The 18,072-nt window shown below is 39.8% G+C and overlaps 4 protein-coding genes across 5 annotated transcripts in view; 2 read left to right on the top strand and 2 right to left on the bottom strand.

Annotated features, from left to right (window-relative positions):
• Positions 1–1,188, top strand: part of cep104 (centrosomal protein 104) — a 32,813-nt gene extending 31,625 nt beyond the window's left edge. For both annotated transcript variants that reach the window (XM_056384368.1, XM_056384367.1), the window contains one exon: positions 15–1,188. In XM_056384368.1, the coding sequence (XP_056240343.1) occupies positions 15–145 (131 nt within the window). In that variant the 3' untranslated portion in view covers positions 146–1,188. The remainder of the gene's footprint in view (positions 1–14) is intronic.
• A 1,197-nt stretch (positions 1,189–2,385) lies between these two features.
• b3gnt7l (UDP-GlcNAc:betaGal beta-1,3-N-acetylglucosaminyltransferase 7, like) lies at positions 2,386–5,061 on the bottom strand. The gene has a single exon (XM_056384369.1). The coding sequence runs from the start codon at positions 4,760–4,762 to the stop codon at positions 3,527–3,529; it is 1,236 nt and encodes a 411-aa protein (XP_056240344.1). The 5' UTR covers positions 4,763–5,061; the 3' UTR covers positions 2,386–3,526.
• Positions 5,062–6,561: 1,500 nt separating this feature from the next.
• Positions 6,562–12,266, top strand: c9h1orf174 (chromosome 9 C1orf174 homolog). The gene is made up of 4 exons (XM_056384372.1): positions 6,562–6,833; positions 9,033–9,107; positions 9,305–9,679; positions 11,028–12,266. Exons 1-4 carry the CDS (start codon positions 6,822–6,824, stop codon positions 11,166–11,168), a joined length of 603 nt encoding a protein of 200 aa, XP_056240347.1. The 5' UTR covers positions 6,562–6,821; the 3' UTR covers positions 11,169–12,266.
• Positions 11,800–17,247, bottom strand: dffb (DNA fragmentation factor, beta polypeptide (caspase-activated DNase)). Its single transcript, XM_056384370.1, has 7 exons — positions 17,086–17,247; positions 15,245–15,371; positions 14,988–15,173; positions 14,384–14,463; positions 14,122–14,295; positions 13,921–14,021; positions 11,800–12,927 (listed from the first exon to the last, which is right to left on the bottom strand). The coding sequence occupies exons 1-7, from the start codon at positions 17,206–17,208 to the stop codon at positions 12,678–12,680; spliced, it is 1,041 nt and encodes a 346-aa protein (XP_056240345.1). The 5' UTR covers positions 17,209–17,247; the 3' UTR covers positions 11,800–12,677.
• Between the last annotated feature and the right edge of the window lie 825 nt (positions 17,248–18,072).

Below are 18,072 nucleotides of genomic sequence, written 5' to 3'. Positions count from 1 at the left end.
GTGTGTGTCTCCAGGCAGGGCTGTCGGTGGATCTAAGCTGAAGCAGGCCTGGTCGGTGGGGGCCAGGAGCAGACCTCTTGGCAGAGGCAGCCGGATCCCAGCCCTGGCCCCCCTGGCCAGAGGACATACACCAGGGAAGCGCTGAACCAGGTTCACAGCACTTCGGGAGGGGGGCGGGGACATCCCTGCAGTAACCCCACCACCACACTTCCACATGTTCCTGCTCCCATGTTCCCGCATACAGACACTGGTAGAGAACAAACATGATCGGTTTCACGTGTTTTCACTGACATATGCAACAGGATTTTAAAGGTCAGCACAGATTTGTGTTTGAAACCTTTTTTTTTTTTTTTTTAAAAACATTAACCAAAAAGGGAAAACACCTGTCTCATTAGCTCACGTACAAACTGACCACATGGTTTTATATTCACTTATTCACACACTGTAGATTTACTATATTTACACAGTCAGAGACGGAGACACACACACCTGCTGGGCTTGTGAACGTGATCGTACTGTGTGCTGTTCACTGACATCTCCTCACAGAATATCTGGTCACTCTCTGCCGTGTGGAGAGGGGGAACTGTGCAGCTTAAAGGGGTCGTCCATTGATTTAGTTTGGTGGGGGACTCAAAAGAGACAAAAGGTCAAATTAAAGCTGCAGCTTTTAAATGGGTCAACTAAACACTGGATCCTACATTTCCCATGATGCAACATCTTCTTGTCTGGGAAATACAAACTCCACGCCCTCAGTTTGCAAAGTGGGCTTTAAATGTGTCGTCCATACGAGCCCAAGCTGAGATAACCTCGATGACATCATCATGACATCATCAGGGTTATTTTCTCAGGCTCCTCCAGAGTCACAGGAGACATGATGAAACTGTTTTCACTCGCTAGTAAACTAAACCTTCGTGTGTAAAATGTTATGGTCAATTTGCTCGATGAAAAGAAGAACGTCTGTCACGCTGCTCTTCTGCTCAGCATCACAATTTATTGATCATACGAACCTTTCGGTCTCTCTCGACCTTCGTAAATCAATAAATTGTGATGCTGAGAAAGAGCGGTGTGCCCGATAAATTTCTTTACAAGAGTAAAATTTTAAGCATGTCAGCGTGTTGGTCAAAACATGTACACCACAAATTCTCCAGAAATATCGAGGATGTAAATAAAACTAAAACATACTCATGATCACGATGTGATGAGGTTCAGAGCTTCCCATCGACGACCAGTGTTGTATCAATCAATTCTCCAGTTAATCTGAATCTAATCAGGAGACGGTGACACTGACTGACACCTGGAAACACTCCTCTCCTCGTGGAAGCAGCGATGAGAGGAGTTTAGCTACAAGCAGAAGATGTTCCCTCCCTCTGTGACTTCCCAGCATACACTGCTTCAACCCTAAAGCCATTAGCCACCTGTTTACATTTTTCTTTTCATTACTTTTCTTAAATAAATTATATATAGGAAGTAAAGTAGCACTTTGCCAAAGGGATGATGCGTCAGCGCTGAGTTTGTAGTTCAGAATGGACTTTATTTATTCTTCCTCTTTAAAGCCTGTTGACAATCTGGAGATGGCACAGTTTTATATGCTGAACAAGTCCAGTGAGAGTGACGACGTAAATCTTTTAACTTAACAGAATTATTAAAACAGATAAAAAGGAGTAGGATGGAGATGAATGTAGTTTATAGCAGAATTTGTGTAGCACCTATTTTTTCAAGCGTTTCAGTGGCTTTAAACTGATTTTTATCTCAAGGTTAAGAACTAAGACAGTTACACGCAATAATTATAGTTATTATTATTATTATAACTATAATTTTATTACTTCTATTGTACTACACAGTATTATGACAGTGTTGATTGTAATATATGTGTGATTCATCTACAGCCAAAAAAAACCCACATCTGTGAATCTGAACTAACAGAAACTTCTCTGTGTTTTTTTATACACAAATTGTGATATTAATTTGGCAAATTCTCTAATAACTGTCTTATTAGTGGACAAACAACTAAACAATTTGGTTTTTAACTTCCCAATCCATCACATGAGCTTTAACATGCTTCCATATTGAGGTCTATCACAACAGTGGATGTTTCATTGTGTTTTTTATGTGCACAGTCGTCTGTATTTTCTGAATAATTTTGGCATTAAAAGAATATTTTTTCTGCAAAATGTATCTGTATTTGTTTAAATAAAGCTTCGTTAAGCTGAGGAGGTTTCCGATGGTCAGCAGCTCCAACAGCCTCTGTTCTAGAAACCAGGTGAAACTAACAGAATCCATCACGTGTTGACTTTACAGGCTGCAGGTCTCGAAGCAGTGATCTTACTCTGTGTTGTCCTCCAGGTGTTGACACACAGGTATGAATCAAAGGCTTCAACATTCACGTTGTAATTACAAAGTTGACAAAGATCCAGTTTTATTTACACTATCATACATAAATCTACAGTTTTACAGCCCTTTAATTTCTTTGGTTTTTGGCCTGTCTCTGAAAAATCACACACAATTGAGTAACACTTAACACATAGAAAGTACTATGAAATAACAATATATTAACTTAACAAATTCATACCATTTGATCATTTTTACAATTTCAGTACTCTACAAAATAATCACTCAACTACGGACGAACCTGTCTGATCTCAGCTGTGAGTCTTTGAAATCCTGGAGTTAGAAAATGACAATAAAATCAACAAGTCAAGTTTTTATGTAAATGCACAAAAACCATGACAACCATAAGAGCACCGGATCTCAGGTGAAGACGTGTGGACCGCACGAGACTCCGATCTGAAATGGCACCAAGAATCTGAAACCCAGAAACCTCCTCCCTTCAGCTCTTACACTGTGGAGCTGTGTGGTAGTGGTTTCACTAAATGGTAAATCAAGGTAGTGGAGAGGAAATCCAACCTGCTCGTAGTATACAGTTGAATTTAACATATAGAAAATTATAGATATATATATTTTTTTTATTTATTTATCATATGTATTATTCATATTTAGCCCATACAGAAATGTAATATATGACATATATGTCCCCATATCAAGAGTGATGTGGTCATATATGTCTCCTATAAGGGGATATATTACTCACATGTATACATCCTCTTGATATACGAAGATATAAGTTTATGACATATATGAAATTCCTATAGTAAAATTTCTATATATATATATATATACATATATTAAAAATATCTATACGTTGGATTTTTATATTGTAGAATATATTTTATTATATATCCCAATATGGATGCATTTATTTAACATATGTCTAATTTCTAGTAAGTTTCATTTATAATTTTACATTTATCTTTTTGTTTTATGTGTACATATATTTCATTTATGGAAAGTCAATATATGTACATATATTACATTTGTGTATGGGGTTGTTTGCTGGGTGATCACCCCCCTCCCCTCCCTCAACTACATGTGAAATGTCAAACAATCATCATGATCAATACGTGATCAATACATGATCAACACAGACCGTATCAGTTCAGCTTTGGTCATTTCATAAAGACTACTAATATCATATGGAGGTCCTTTGCGCGCACACCAGCTCCTCGTTGTGCACCACGCTCCACATCCGGAGCAGCTCGTGCGCGCTGAGCTTGTGCACCACTATGAGGTTTTTGTAAAAGCAGGGCTCGCTGTTCATGGGGCTCACCCTGCGCCGGGTGATGCCGAAGGTCCTGAAGCCCGGGTGAAGCTCTGGGGCCAGGTGGAGCTTCTGCAGGCACATCCCCAGAAACACGTCGTCGATGGGGTACAACTCCAGGTCCTCCGAGACCACGAAGAGCCTCCTGGCCAGCGGGGAGGACATCAGAAACCCCCCGCCGCCCACGTAGGGGGGGTAAGGTTTATCGTACAGCTCTTTGGGGATGTAGTATTTGCTCTGGCGGTTTCGGATCGGGATCGCCTTGGAGATGGTGTCCCCCACAAACAACTCGGCGTACTTGCGCTCCTCCACTTTGAAGCCGATCAGCTCCATCAGGTTGTGCGTGTTCACGAAAACATCATCGTCTCCCTTGAAGATGAAGTGGACTCCGGAGCAGTAAATGTCGAACCACTTGAGGAAGTTGACCTCCTTCAGGGTCAGGTTGAAGAAGGTGTCCATGAAGTCCCACTGCAGGATGTCCCCGTAGATCCGGTCCTCGTACTCGATCAGTTTCTGGAGGTTCTTGGTGTCTTTCCCGGTCGTCGGGCTTCCCAGAAGAAATAGCGTTTTGATTCTCTTCCCATCCACTGTGTGCTCCTTCCCCCAGGTTTTACGCACGGCCTCGCGCCGGTCGTGCTGCTCAATGACGGACTTGACCACCATGAGGAGGTGCACCTCTCCGTCCGTGCATTTCTCCGGGTGGTTGATGAGCATGGGGAAGTACCTGCAGTGTCTGTGCAGCACGAACTGGTGAAATCTCGGGTCCAGGCGCCGGAACCAGTCCTGGCTCCTCACCGACGCGTCCTCGCTGCAGTTCAGAACCTGCGCATCCCAGGAAGCCGGAGTCCCGTTGGAAACCCGTTGCGCATCCAAATCGTTGTTGAGCACCGAAGAGTCCGAGCTCCCCAAACTGGTTTTCACGACCCCCTTCTTAAATGAAAAGCACTCGGAGCCGCACCAGCCGGGCTCCCTCGTGTGTTTCCCCCCCACCCCGTCCTTCTCCGACAGCTTCAGCTTGTGGATCATCAGAAAAGACGCAAAGACCAGAGACAGACTCAGCAGCGGCTTCAGCAGACCGACCCGCTTCCTCCGGAAAAAGTGATCCATGGCTCTCAGTGCGGCGCCCGGAGAGCTTCAGATGCTGCACCTTCTGCCTTCATAGTGTTTCACAACTGTGATGCGTCCTTGGTGAATCCACCGCCGCCGCGCCTTCTCATCTGGACACCAGAGGCTGCGTCCTCGGCTGCGTGAGCGCGCTGACACCGAAGTGGCCCCGGGGCCCCTTTTGCCCATGGTGGCGCTCAGTGAAGTCACACATGGAGTTTCTGTGCGGGCAGACGATGTGGGATAGGCTGCATGTCCCCGGGCTGTTCCTACAGACTGATTGGAGATCTGCTGCAGGACACGTCTTTCTCACCCAAAAAAAAAGAGAAAAAAAAAAATCTCCTCCCCCTGATGAAACACACTGATCTGGGACCAGCAGGTTTCCCATTTCTCACACACCTATTTCCCCCCACATTATTAAGACCCAACAGTTTGTTAAAACAGTGTCAGGCTAGATGATTTGATCAGATATCAAATACAATTTAAAGATACAGAAATAACATTAAACATTAAATAATGATTTTTATTAAAAAGGTTTAATGAAATATTACACATTGAATATGTCTATAAACGACTTATTCAGACTTACAAACAAAGGCAAATGCAACATATAAAACAAAAAGTGCACAGCAGAATACGCGTAATAAATAGGCTATAACACACACAGCCAACACCACAACTTATACATAAGAGCATTGTTTTCAAAGCCATAACAATCTGGAAAACATCTCGAAAAAGAGAGGAGTCTATATGCAAAATGTACATTTAGGCTAATGAATTTGACTAATACAAAATAAGATTAATACAAAAACATTAGCTGTTATTTATCTCATATAATCAAAGATATACCAACGAAAACATCTTTAAAGAAAATATATAAATGATGTGAAGGCATAAACAAAAACTTTCCACTGTGGATACAGGACAAAAACAAGATTCACACAAATAATAATAAAATATTCCATGCCGATATGACATTACATCAGAAACAGTACAGTATCTTGTTGAGAAAGTGCTGTGTTTTTCAACTTAAATCGATCTGCAGGTGGAACAAAGGAAAAGCATATAATGAGTTATCCTAAAGGAATGTCACCAAAAAACAAAGGGAAATTAAAAAATAATGCTCATTCCTATTGTTCATATACAGAACAAACTGAAATAGAATCTAAAAGATAAGACTGTCACCAAACATGTTGTTCATATGCGTCCAGACCTTTTTATATAGCCCACAGTCCTTGGTCCAGAGAGCAGGTTTGGTGGCTTTGAAACGCGTCTGGCGCCATCTTGTGGACATTTCTTGGAATTACACTTTTTTTTGCCACCCCCGCGCGCCTCCCTCCTCCTTTACCATCTCACATGAACGAATTAAATCCAAACTACACTCCTAACTTTAAATAAATGTACACCGGCACAAACAAACGCAATTTATTTTTTTAATTTGAAAGTCCAACTGATCCCGATGAGCTAAACTAGCTGCACCAACTGTGAGCGGAAGTTGGCCTTCAAAATAAATTCATGGACATTTTTACAAGGATTAACACCGGGATGCACAAAGTTTATTAAATGTCAAAAAATAGTTAACAGTTAAAATATTCGAGTAGAAATAATAAATTAAAAACACAATCTGACATTTAGCTGGGCGTTCCTACACGCTAACCTCGATTATTTTGTTAAATTGTCTTTTACATTTGATTTACAGATACGTTAAAAGTTGCAATTAAATAATTTTACCATAAAAAATAGCACCTACCACAGGCCAGGTACCGCTGTAAACACATCGGCAGTCACAGTATCTTCCTGTTTGGTGTTAGCTGGGACTGTGGTTAACGCTGCGGTTCGGGGGACGTCCTGGTGAACAGTCTGACCTATGAGTGAACCTCTCCGGCAGGAAATAAGCCGAGTCTCCCCCGGGCTGACAGACGTTGCTGAGCCAGCGACGACACTCATCGTTAAATTACCACCACTGTTTATAGCTAGCTGTAATTTTTAAGCTAATAACGAACAAGGGAGTCGAAACTTTTAGTAACTGACTCGCCGTAAAACGGAAGCATTACGCCGGCAAATGATTCACAAGGTAAGTGTTTAGCTGAGCAAACTAACAGGCAGCTAGTAGTGAATTAGTTAGTGGTAGCTCGTAGCTGTTTTGCTAGCTTTACTAGCTTTACTAGCTTGTAGTTAGTTGATATGTCGTTTTAATGTTTTGCTAGCTTTAGCGAGCTAGCAAAGATTGTGACACTGTAACTACAACCAGAGGTGAAGTAATTCTCCCGGCATGTGACTTTTAGTTGTTTATGTTGTAAACGTCTCGTTTACAGTTGCAGCTCGTTTAACGACGCTGCGTCTGGATTTTTATTATTATTAATTAAGTTCGGCTACGTTGCTGGAGATGTGGTGTTGTTTAAACAGTTGAAATGTGAGCTGTCGGTCATGAGCTTCAGTTCGGCATAGCTAAAAGGTTTTAATTTAACGTGAGTGGGATGAAGAGTTAATGGAGGTCTGGACTCATGGCTGAGGAGTAACGTGACGTTTAATTTCCCAGTATTTTGGGAGGAGTTTGGTCAGCGGAGGATACAGGGGCGTTGTTGGGATTTCAAACAGCTTAGTGGGCCCTTAAATAGGTGTAAAATATATATATGTATATAAATATATACAAGTATCAGGGTAGAATGTGTTGACAGAAACATTGCTTTATGTATTTTTATTTTCTTTCTCTCACTGGTTGGTTCTGGTCTCGTTTTCAAATGTTTTTATATAAGAAATATGGTTTTCTTTGACGTAAATTGCCTGAAAATAACATGGATGGTTCCTTACTACACTTTTTCCAAATGTAATGAATGACCACAAATTTGACCCAGTCTCTACAATGGGGCAGTGGGTCACACTATTGAAATGGTTTGAAAACAGTATCCTGACTAAACCTTGACATATACCTGTCTGTGATAATCCATCCACATATGTTCCCTTTGATTGTAACTATAGTCAAAATAATTAAAATTTGACGTTTATTGACCATAAAATTCCAAAAGAAAGTGTAAAAGTTGCAGTAACTGTATGTACTGTATACTGTATATACACTGTATATATTGTGGTTTTCTTTCTTTCTTTCTTTCTTTCTTTCTCATTTTTTATGATGTTATTATTTTACATTAAGGTGAGGTTTAACGTAAACCCTGGATGGGTTTCTTGCCTCATCTGCACATTCTCTCCATTAAAAAAAATGATATAGAATGTATTTGTAATGTTTTATGTGTGCGAATAAATTAAAATAAAATGCAAATCAATGCATTTGAGAGTGTGCACACAGACTAGAATTTACACAACTAAAACATACTAAGCAAATGCACAAACTGTACCGTCTAAATACACATTCCCCATTAGTAGCCATTTGGAAACTGACTTCCGCTCATTGCTGCAGCTGCAAAGTTTAAAAGAACATTGACATTGTGTAATCTGAATACAGTTAAACCAATCGCTATCATTTATCACTCAAAGTGTGTATAGTTTAGTGAAAGTTGTGAAGAGTGGAGGCCGAAAACATCCCACAGATTTCAAGCATTAGAGTGAATATTTATGTTAGATGGAAAAAAATGACATCTCACAATTTGAAACACATTCTCAGATTATCACACATCAAGTTGAAAGTGAAGCTTACGTTCAGAAACAAACAAAATGATTGTCTTGTCGAGAGGGCAGCCATATCATACAGAACAATCTTTGATGTAGGAATTTTATCTGTCAGAGATTGCATGCCGCCATTGGTCTGTTCTGTCACAGCACGTCACTCGACCGGCTGCTCTTCTGCCATCTCTTCTTTTAACTAACACTGATTCATCTCAACCCAGCACATATTTCCCACTGCTTTTAGTGAAGGACAGGAGATTTGTTTGTCCTTTTTCCTCTCCTCCTGACTTTCTCAACCGACGTGACGAAGATTACCTGAGGCAGCCATTTATAGTGCACGCAAACTGTCGACACGCCATGTGGAGATCACATGTGTAAAATACTTCCAACATCCTGAAGCTCTTAAAACTGGATCACATAAAGAAAAAAGTGCAATAAATTGAAGTGAACCAACTCTTTTACAGAGCTGTGTTTTGGAAAAACAACTTGGCGTGTGATGTCGCTAAGATCAGTGAAAACATTTAGCTTAATCGTAGCTTATTAGGAGCCAGCCCCCCCCCCCCGAGAATTAAACAGTTGTTTTCATTAACTCACTGCTATAATTTAGTTTTGCCATAAGGGATCCAACAAATCACATTGTGTGTCTTTGCAGATGCCTGGTCAACTCGACAGCAGCCTGAAGCCCAGAAAGAGGAAGATCACCTCTGAGGTCAAAAGCTCCAGAAAGGTTTGTATCACTAGATAAAGACAGCAGTGGTGTGCTGCTGTTAAACGAGTTGAGTTAAATGGTATTTTTCTTTACACAGTTTATAAAAAGTCCATGTTTGATGTCTTCTCCTTCACTGATACATATAGAATCAAAGGATATTGATTATTAGTAAATACAGCGTCATCTTAACCCTGGTCTTTCACTGTGTGTCGCAGGCGTCTGCTGCCAGGAGGAGATGTGTGAAAAGTTCAAAGACGCACTCGGCAGCTGAGAGCGAATCAGGAGTCAGTGGCTCCGGTACAGCGGCCGACCCTGTGGAGGGACGGTCTCGCATCAGCTGTGAATGTCACCAGTCTGCGGGCAGGAGGAGGTGCTCGGCGTCACCGGAGCTCGAGGGACCAGAGGGCAAAGAGAACGAGCTGAGGACGGGGCTGGACGTTGACGGCTGCAGCAGAGTGAACGGCTTCCAGGACAAACAGGAGCGGGAGGAGATGGATTATGAAGAAACCGGCAAAAACATCTTTCCAGACGACGACAGCAACCAGATTCTCCCTGTGGAGCAGTTCTTTGGAAACCTGGACGCTGTACAGGTGAGGCAGCTTGGTTTACCACAGTAACTGGATAACCTGTTGCATCCATCAATCAATCAATCAATCAATCAATCAATCAGACTTGATTTGTATAGGACTTCATACAAACAATTTAACACAAAGTGGTTAACACTTCATTCTCACACACACACACACACACACACACACACACACACACACATAAATAAATAAAGACAATAAAAATAAGACAATAATAACAAGAACTTAGGAAATGCTGAAGACTGGAGAGCAAAGAAAACCATAGTGATAAAATAATAAAACACTAAAACAGAGGAGATTTATTAAAGTGAGTAAAACCAGAAATAAACGGTGGGATATTAAAAATCAAATAAAAATGAAACAAGATGGTGAAGATAGAATAATAAAATGTTAAAAGAGAGGAGATGTTTGGAAGTGAGTAAAACCAGTTAATGATAAAAGTAGAAATAAACTAAATAACCAGAAATAAAAGTAAGGTATTAAACGGAAAACAGTCCAGAAAATAATCATAGAACAAAAGGACACACCAGTAAAACAGCTGAAAATATATTAATAAATAAATAAAATAGAAATAAAATGAAACCAGTTTTTGTAGAGGAAATTGTTCTGTGCTGACGGCCAGTGTGAAAGAGGCTAAACATCATTAAAGCAGCTCTCTCATCTGTCAAGTAAATATTCTATATACTTGTGTATATTTACCATAATATTATTTCATCACATGCGTCTGTGACGTTCAGATCTCAGCTCAGACCCTGGTATGGAAATATGTTCTACCAACGATATTTATAAATAATAATAACTTTTTATTTATATAGCACTTTTCAAAACAAAGTAACAAAGTGCTGTACAAACATCAAATCAAAACAAAGCAATAAAAGACAGAAGAGAGGCAACGTTTGAATAAGTGCTCAATCTGCTGATGAAGTGTGTGTCATTTGGTCAAAAGCTCCAGAGGAAGTGTGTAAGTGGGCATTGAGATTGTTTTGTCAACTGCTGTTTGTGCCTTTTTAGGATGAATTAAAATCACTTATTCAAAAAAACTACAAAACAAAGGTAAAGGTGCAGAAAGGAAAACCATGTGTTGCATCATTAAACTGACATTTTACTCTATAAAAACACTGGCTGGATTTGTTATGTTCTCCACATCAGACTGAAGGCACTAAAAATGATCTTTGCTTTTAAGAATTAAGCGTAACGAGAAACAACAGAGACATGAAAGAATTAAACCCTGATCTCGTTGAGGTTCAGACACTGAAATAAATCTTGACAGTTTAACAGTTCGATTTATTTCCAGGTCGAAATTGACGAAATGCCGAATTAACTCCACAATGAACTCTTTATGCTACAGGACTTTCCTCAGAGACCGTCAGCGACTTCTGCTCGCGCCCACCGGGAGAACAGGCGGCGACATTACTTCGCACGAGAGGACAGCGACGAAGAGGAGGTGGACTTCTGCAGCGTGCAGCAGGACGACAGAGGAGGCACTTAGAGATGAGTAACTGCACTGATGACTGCTGAGGACTCACAGTGACGTCTGAGGAAAGACGTAAAACCTCTCAGCGGCACTTAGGAAAAAAATCAGCCAAATGAAACACGGCGTTCAATCAGTCCTCGTCTAATGTGCTGAACGTGTTCGAGTTCACCACTGGTAATTATGACTTTGTAAACAGTTTAGTTCTTGTTCTTTAAACTTGGAAATTGCACAAAAAAGCCAAATTTGTTTTCCACCCATAACATCGGGCTGATGTTTTAAACAGCTGCAGTAATGAGATTAATATGGACACCTGTGAGGAACAAATGGAGGAGTGATTGTTTAATTATTTATTGTTAAATTTATGCTCACACCTCCCCGGTTTCAGTTGTAACAGGACTTAACCTTGACGGTGTGATGACAGCACTTTATATCGACCAATCAGTCCCCAGAACATGAGATGCTTGAGATCAACTTTGAGAAATACCAAATACAGTGCTGGACTAAAGTCACAAACATTAAAACTGTTTATTTTTTCCTCACAAATCTCCAAATTAAAAAGGTCTGAAATTCTAAATGTAAAAGTCACGCGTTGATAAAAGCAGCGTAAGAAAAGATTTCGTGTGATGAAGGAGGGAACACACACGTCAACAGTGTCAACATGAGCTCATTTAATATCACAAATCTCATGTCTGTAGTTTTCTTATTCACCAAGTGTCTAATATTCCTGTATATATATGTACACATATCAATAATCAATGCAGCTAATCATTTTCCCTGACATGGTTCCTGTTGGGTTTATATTTGCAAAAAAATGACAAAATTACAAATGAAAAATTTATAGTTTAAAAAACAAAAAAACAAAACAAAAAACCTTGAGGTTTCTCGTCTAAATCAGAGTCACAGTCGTTGTACTCGAGTTTTTTGTTCTGGCCGTCCAAGCAAATGTTTTATATATTTTTACTGCCTTATTTATGTAAAATGCTTTTCATATTCTTCTATGCAACTTTGTGACTGAGCGAATGCCTTGTACAGGAAACAGTCATTGTAATCAGCTCATGCGATTTTAATCACCAGCCAACACAAAGAATAAATAAACATTTTTCATGGTTTCAACTCTGAGTATTTACTCCATGAGGTACAAATAAAAAGGTGACGTCACCTTATTGCTACAGTGGAGATATTCACATGGTTCATCAGTGTAAGACATAATGTAGTCACAGCTCATACATACAGAAGCTGAGAGAGGCCATTTTTTTTATCCCATGAGGTTCAGTCAAAATTATTTTCTCCGGATAATTATCTCCTTAGCTCGGGATAATAAAAAATCGTTTTATCCTGATAATATCTCGTTATCTTGAGATAACAGGATAATTATCTCATTACAGGATAGCAAAAAATAATTTTCTCTTGATAATATCTCTTTAAGTCTAGCTTTATCCTGAGATAACAGGATTAAAAATAAATATTTGTGAGTAGGCCCTTTTCTCGGCTTCTGTAAATACAAATTAATTAATAAAAAAATATTCACTTCAAGCGCCTCTTCTTGCCGTTGGTCGGCTGGTTTCTCTTGTTGGCCTCGCTGGCTCGTTCAAAAACCTTCTTGGCGTCACACTGCAGGTTGTGAGCTCCCTTCTTGTGGCACACGATGTGAACCAGCTTCAGGTTTTCCCTGGTGAACAGCAGGCGGTAGAAGTAGGTCAGGTTGACGTCGGCTGCCTTGTGATTTTGCAGAGCGTCCAGCAGAGCGGGAATGACCGTCCTCTTCTTTTCTATCCTGGACCCAAGAAGAAGAAGAAATGTTGGGTTTGTTCAAGAACTAGCTTCCTTATGCACAAGACATTTGAGTCATTAGAATAGTGTTTGGTTTAAACTTAACGTCCTTGTGCAGATGTTTTAAGTTCACATTCAAATACTTACTGTAATATGCGAAAAGACATGTATGAAAAACAGCCTTGAGTTTTGCAGAATAACCAAAAACAAACAGAAAAACTAAGACATGATAATGTGCATGATGTAAAATGCACAAAAGTGAATTCTATACATTATGAAATTAAACTACTGAAATTTCAGCTGTGCACTGAGAAGAAATGACAGTTATGAAGAATGAATTATACTTTTCATGTTCAGAAAATGTGCGATATGTGAGAAACTCCAATATGTTCTTTACTTGAGTATTTTCTTAAGAAACTTGTGACTTTTGACTCCACTACATTTCTACGAAGCGCTCTTACTTTGAAGCAGAGCCTTAAGTCAGTGGAATAGATTTGATTTTATTTTGAAAAAATGCGATAGACTATGAGGCAGAAGGTTCTTCACAGAGACCATGGTCTGATCTGAAGTCTGTGTTTGAAGGTTTACAAATAAAGATTCATTTAGTTTGAAATGTTTGCTATGACCAGACTTCATCACTGACTAAAAACAATAAGAAATGTGAAAACAACAATGGCTCCTTTTGTTGATTCAATGTGTTTTCATGTCCATGTCTACAGTCTGTGATCATTTTCTACAGGTTCAACAGTCAGTCAGCAGGTTGTTTCAGAGTCATTAGGTTCTGTAAATGTGGAAACAGTACAGAACATAAAAAATGTACTTTTGAATACTTCAGTATTTTAAAACCAAGTTCTCCAGTAAAAATCTGACTGAGAAATATTTGACCTGGAGGATCTAAACTCTGACTTCAGTGATGGAGCTGTAAACTTTTTCCACCTCTGGATATATATAATATAGTTTTAGATTGCTCCTTCGTGACTCAGCTGAAGCGTCCGACCTGTGGTCCAGGTTCCAGGTGCTGAAGAGGATCCTGCTCTCCCGGCTGCCGTATGGGTTGATGGAGTGGAGGGACTTGCACACGTCCAGGTCAAATGATCCCTGAGGAAGAGGAAGGTGTAAATATGTTAAAAAGCTGCTCCCGCTCTTTCAGAATCACTCGTCAGTTTGGTCTGGTGGTCTACAGTACGTCCTGTGGTACCTGGCAGGTGAACCATCCCTCCTGAGTGCAGAGGCGAGCCGGCTCTGTCTCAGTCCTGTCAAAGTAAGAGCCGTTGTATCTGGCAGCTTTCAGCATTTCCACCAGGGACTTTGATGTTTTCAAGAACTCGGCCCTGACTTTAGCTTTCTGGATGGTTTTGGTGGCGGCGTCCACCTGAGAACAAAACACAAACAAACAATCCGTTAGATATCATGTCAGACACCTGAGACCCGCGGAGATGAGCGTCAGTTCGTAGACCTACCTCCTTCATGTAACCTCGTATCCTGCTCTCACAGTTGGACTTCATGTAGGCGGACTTTGTCTTGAATCGAGCTTCGACGCCTGAAATGAAACACTCACATTTTCCATCACCTTGAAGAACCAAATGTCTCAAGAGTTAAATCCTAAAGCCGGGATGTTCATTACACCTCACAGTATGAAAAGCAATCTGTTGCAACAAACTCTGCCTTTCTGGAAAAACAGCCAGAAATGTGAAGTTTGTCTTCGGTGTTGCTGCAGAGCAGAGTCACTGCAGTCAAACATCTGATCCTCTCGGGGGCATTGATGACTCGCTGTTAGCTGATGAGATACAGTTTCCCATCTTCCTTTAGAAGTTCGTATTTTAACTTAAACATGGCAACAACTGAAGGAGGTGACTGTTTTAGTGAAGTTGGCAGTTTTATCTCCAAAACTCTCTGCTGTGGTTGCGGTAATCTGTTCAGAATCTGCTGCTGAAACTGAGAAACCTACATTTGAATACCTCACTTTAATGTAAAAAGGATCTCCCTTAAAACAAGAACAGTTTTATTGCTATAACCAGAAACTTAGCAGATATCATGTTGTTGTCATGGCGGCGGTGACTCTACCTCTGAACCACTCCTCGTCCTCCTCTCTGCTCTCCAGCTCAGACCTGTCGTCCAGGTTCAGCAGCAGGTCACTCAGGATCTTACGCCTCTTCGGTGACTCCTCGTCAGACAGGAGCCCCTTCGCTGCTTCGATGATAGCGTCGGCGTGTCGGTCTGTGTCCAGTAACTCACCGATGTCATGCACAACTGAAATCAGGTATCAAGTATAAGAGAGAGAACCATTTCTGTTGATTTATTTTATGTGTTGTTTCACCTACCCCCGCTCCACGTCTGCTCCCCATAGAGGAGAACGAGTTCGGTGTGGTCCGGCAGAGTCTGGAAGAATTCCTCCGTCACTGTTGTCCCATCAGAATACAAACAAACATGTGCAACAGGAAGTGGCAACTGGAAATATGGACGACATAATAATAAAATAATCATAATGGATGTTATTTATATTCATGCCAAAATGTATAAATTTACATTGAGGAAACACTGAAGACTGGAAAGCAAAGATAATGATAGAGTGATAAAGATAAAATACTAAAACAGAGGAGATGTATTAAAGGGAGTAAAACCAGAAATAAAAGGGAGGATATTAAAAGTCAAATAAAAGTGAAGATAAAATAGGAAGGATAAAATAATAAAATGCTAAAAGAGAGGAGATGTTTGGAAGAAAGTAAAACCAGAAATAAAAGAAGAAATAAATAACCAGAGATAAAAATAGGGTATTCATAAAAATAATCCAGAAAATAATCATAGAATAAAATGACATCTGCTTAAAATATATTAATAAATAGAAAGATAAATAAATAAAATTGAATTAAAAGCCAGCCAAAGAGGTACGTCTTGACTTTGCTTCTAAAATGTATTTATTTAAGTTATACATACAATATTATATGAACACTGTATATACTGTGATGCCTGTGTAACACAATCCTGCCCAGACGTGGGAAAGCACTATTTATTTTTTATTTTTACAGTGTGCAGACGATGTGGAGACACATGATGACAGAATACAGTGATTATCTAATTATCTTATGGGGTTTTTTTTAGATTAAATGTTTCCTGTGACAGAGTCTGCTCTGATTAAATGGATTTATTTATCTTGTGTTCACACACAGGAGACTAGACGAGCAGATGATTGTCTCATACAAAAGGCTGCAGCTAGACTCCTGCTAGATTCTGCTGGATCATATTACACCCATTTGATCCTCCTTACATTGGCCACCTGTGTCTTTTAGGATCCATTTTAAAATACTTTTAATCACTTATAAGACTCTGGCTGGTTTGTTATCTTCTTACATCTCAGAACGCCTCTCCCCTTATCATCAAACTCGCTTCCCCAGTTTAGGCAGCTTTTGAGTCTTGATTTGAATATTTTTATCTTTGGTTTCTACTTTAGTTTTTTTTTTTCTTTTGGCTGCTTTATTGATTTCATTGCTTTAACACAGTATTTGTAATTTTGTAATTACACTTGCCTTGGTAATTGACACTTAGCCTTAATTCTCTTCATCTTTTATTGCTTTGTTTTGTTTTTATGTTTGTACAGCACTTTGTAACTGTTTAGAAAAGTGTTATATAAATATAAAAGTTATTATTATTATTATTATTATTATTATTTTTATAGAATAGCTCCTACTGACAAAAACTCATTTAATCTGAAAGGTGCAACATATTTAAAATGTTCTTTACTGTTAATGTATCTGGGGTATTCACGTATCTGCCTCTCTGACCTGTTCATGTGCTGCTGTAATTCTCAGTTTCCCTCCTGTGTGTAAATAAAGTTAATCTTATTTTAATAGCAGAGAACTGTGACATGTCAGGAACATTATGTGACATAATGTGAAGATAACTTTATCTTTCAGTTTCGAGGTTGGTCACATCTAGTTCAAGGTGAATCTGACCGTGAACTACACCAGAGAGGAGCCCTGTGTCGAGCTGCAGTTAATTCAATAGATAAAGTTACGTCTTCTTCTTGAGAACAAATGAATAGCAGCTTGAGCTGGTCACAAACAGCTGTGTGTTTATTTTGTTTACCAGCAGTGTTAACTTCGCTCCTCGCTGAAGTGAAAGATGAAGATCGGGCGGTACAGCTGTTAAAAACACGCGGGCTCACCTTTAATGTCTTGCAGCCTTTTTTAAGCAGCTCCTTCAGGTCTTTTGCTGCAACTCCATACTTCCTGTTTTCATTAAAACTCCTAATTTTCACGGGTTTACTTTTCCCGAAGAGTCCGAACATCTCACCGCTGCAGTTTGTAACTACCGCTTCCTCTTCCTCTTCCTCTTCAGACTGACTGCGCGGCGCTGTGCTGCTGCCCTCTAGTGGTTGATGCGAGGCCATGGTTTCTGACAGTGAGAGTCTGCTGTGAACAGTGGTGGAGAGAGTATTAAAAACATTCACTCAAAGAAATCAAGAATCTCTGTTTTTATAATATTTATAAATATCTTTTTTAATTCATTTTTACACAGATCCGGTTTACTGTGATGGGGGACCTTTTAAGTTTAAATCGTAGATGTATAAAAATGGACGTCGACTCCGGGTCTGGAAAATTAAGCCAATGCGGACGTGTCTTAAACTTGCATTCTATCGAATGACCATCATGGTGACTCCACTGGTTGCACAAAGAAGTATTATATATATTATCATATAAGACACTGTGTGTATGTTTGGGAAGAGAAGATCTTCATGTGTGGACTCTGCAGGTGGAGGTGGTGCAGGGCCTCCATGATTGCTGCAAGAGGTCGTAGGTGTCCCCAAAGATCCAGACCTTGGCTGGATGGGAAAAAACATTATAATAGAGAGAAATCTTATCAATATCATATTGTAGAGTATAGAGAAAAAGACAAAAGAAACAGCACTCTGATTAGATGATCACAGATATCTGAAAATACATTATTCCCTCAGCTTAGTTGTAATAAACAGTCTGCTGAACCGTTTTATATTAAATAACAATAGAATAGAAACTGTAAAAGAAGAAATGGATTTGTCAACATCTGTGTCGTGATACAGAGAAGAAAAGTGTAAAACTCTGGTCAAGTTCCCACAGTGTGACACTGAAGTGACATGGATCAAACTTTGTACTTGTCAGTGTCTCACACTGGG

Source organism: Seriola aureovittata, chromosome 9 (assembly GCF_021018895.1).
Source record: "Seriola aureovittata isolate HTS-2021-v1 ecotype China chromosome 9, ASM2101889v1, whole genome shotgun sequence".
NCBI classification, from domain to species: domain Eukaryota; kingdom Metazoa; phylum Chordata; class Actinopteri; order Carangiformes; family Carangidae; genus Seriola; species Seriola aureovittata.
This window is presented reverse-complemented; position numbering and strand designations above follow the sequence as displayed.

Bases quoted from the DNA above. Each gene is read 5' to 3' on its own strand.
- b3gnt7l (XM_056384369.1), bottom strand. From the start codon at position 4,762: ATGGATCACTTTTTCCGGAGGAAGCGGGTCGGTCTGCTGAAGCCGCTG.
- c9h1orf174 (XM_056384372.1), top strand. The intron at 9,108-9,304 runs GTTTGTATCACT...TGTGTGTCGCAG, and splicing joins AGGTCAAAAGCTCCAGAAAG to GCGTCTGCTGCCAGGAGGAG. The intron at 9,680-11,027 runs GTGAGGCAGCTT...TTTATGCTACAG, and splicing joins GAAACCTGGACGCTGTACAG to GACTTTCCTCAGAGACCGTC.
- dffb (XM_056384370.1), bottom strand. From the start codon at position 17,208: ATGTTCGGACTCTTCGGGAAAAGTAAACCCGTGAAAATTAGGAGTTTT. The intron at 15,372-17,085 runs GTGAGCCCGCGT...CCATATTTCCAG, and splicing joins AAGGCTGCAAGACATTAAAG to TTGCCACTTCCTGTTGCACA. The intron at 12,928-13,920 runs GTCGGACGCTTC...TCTTGGGTCCAG, and splicing joins ACCTGGAACCTGGACCACAG to GATAGAAAAGAAGAGGACGG.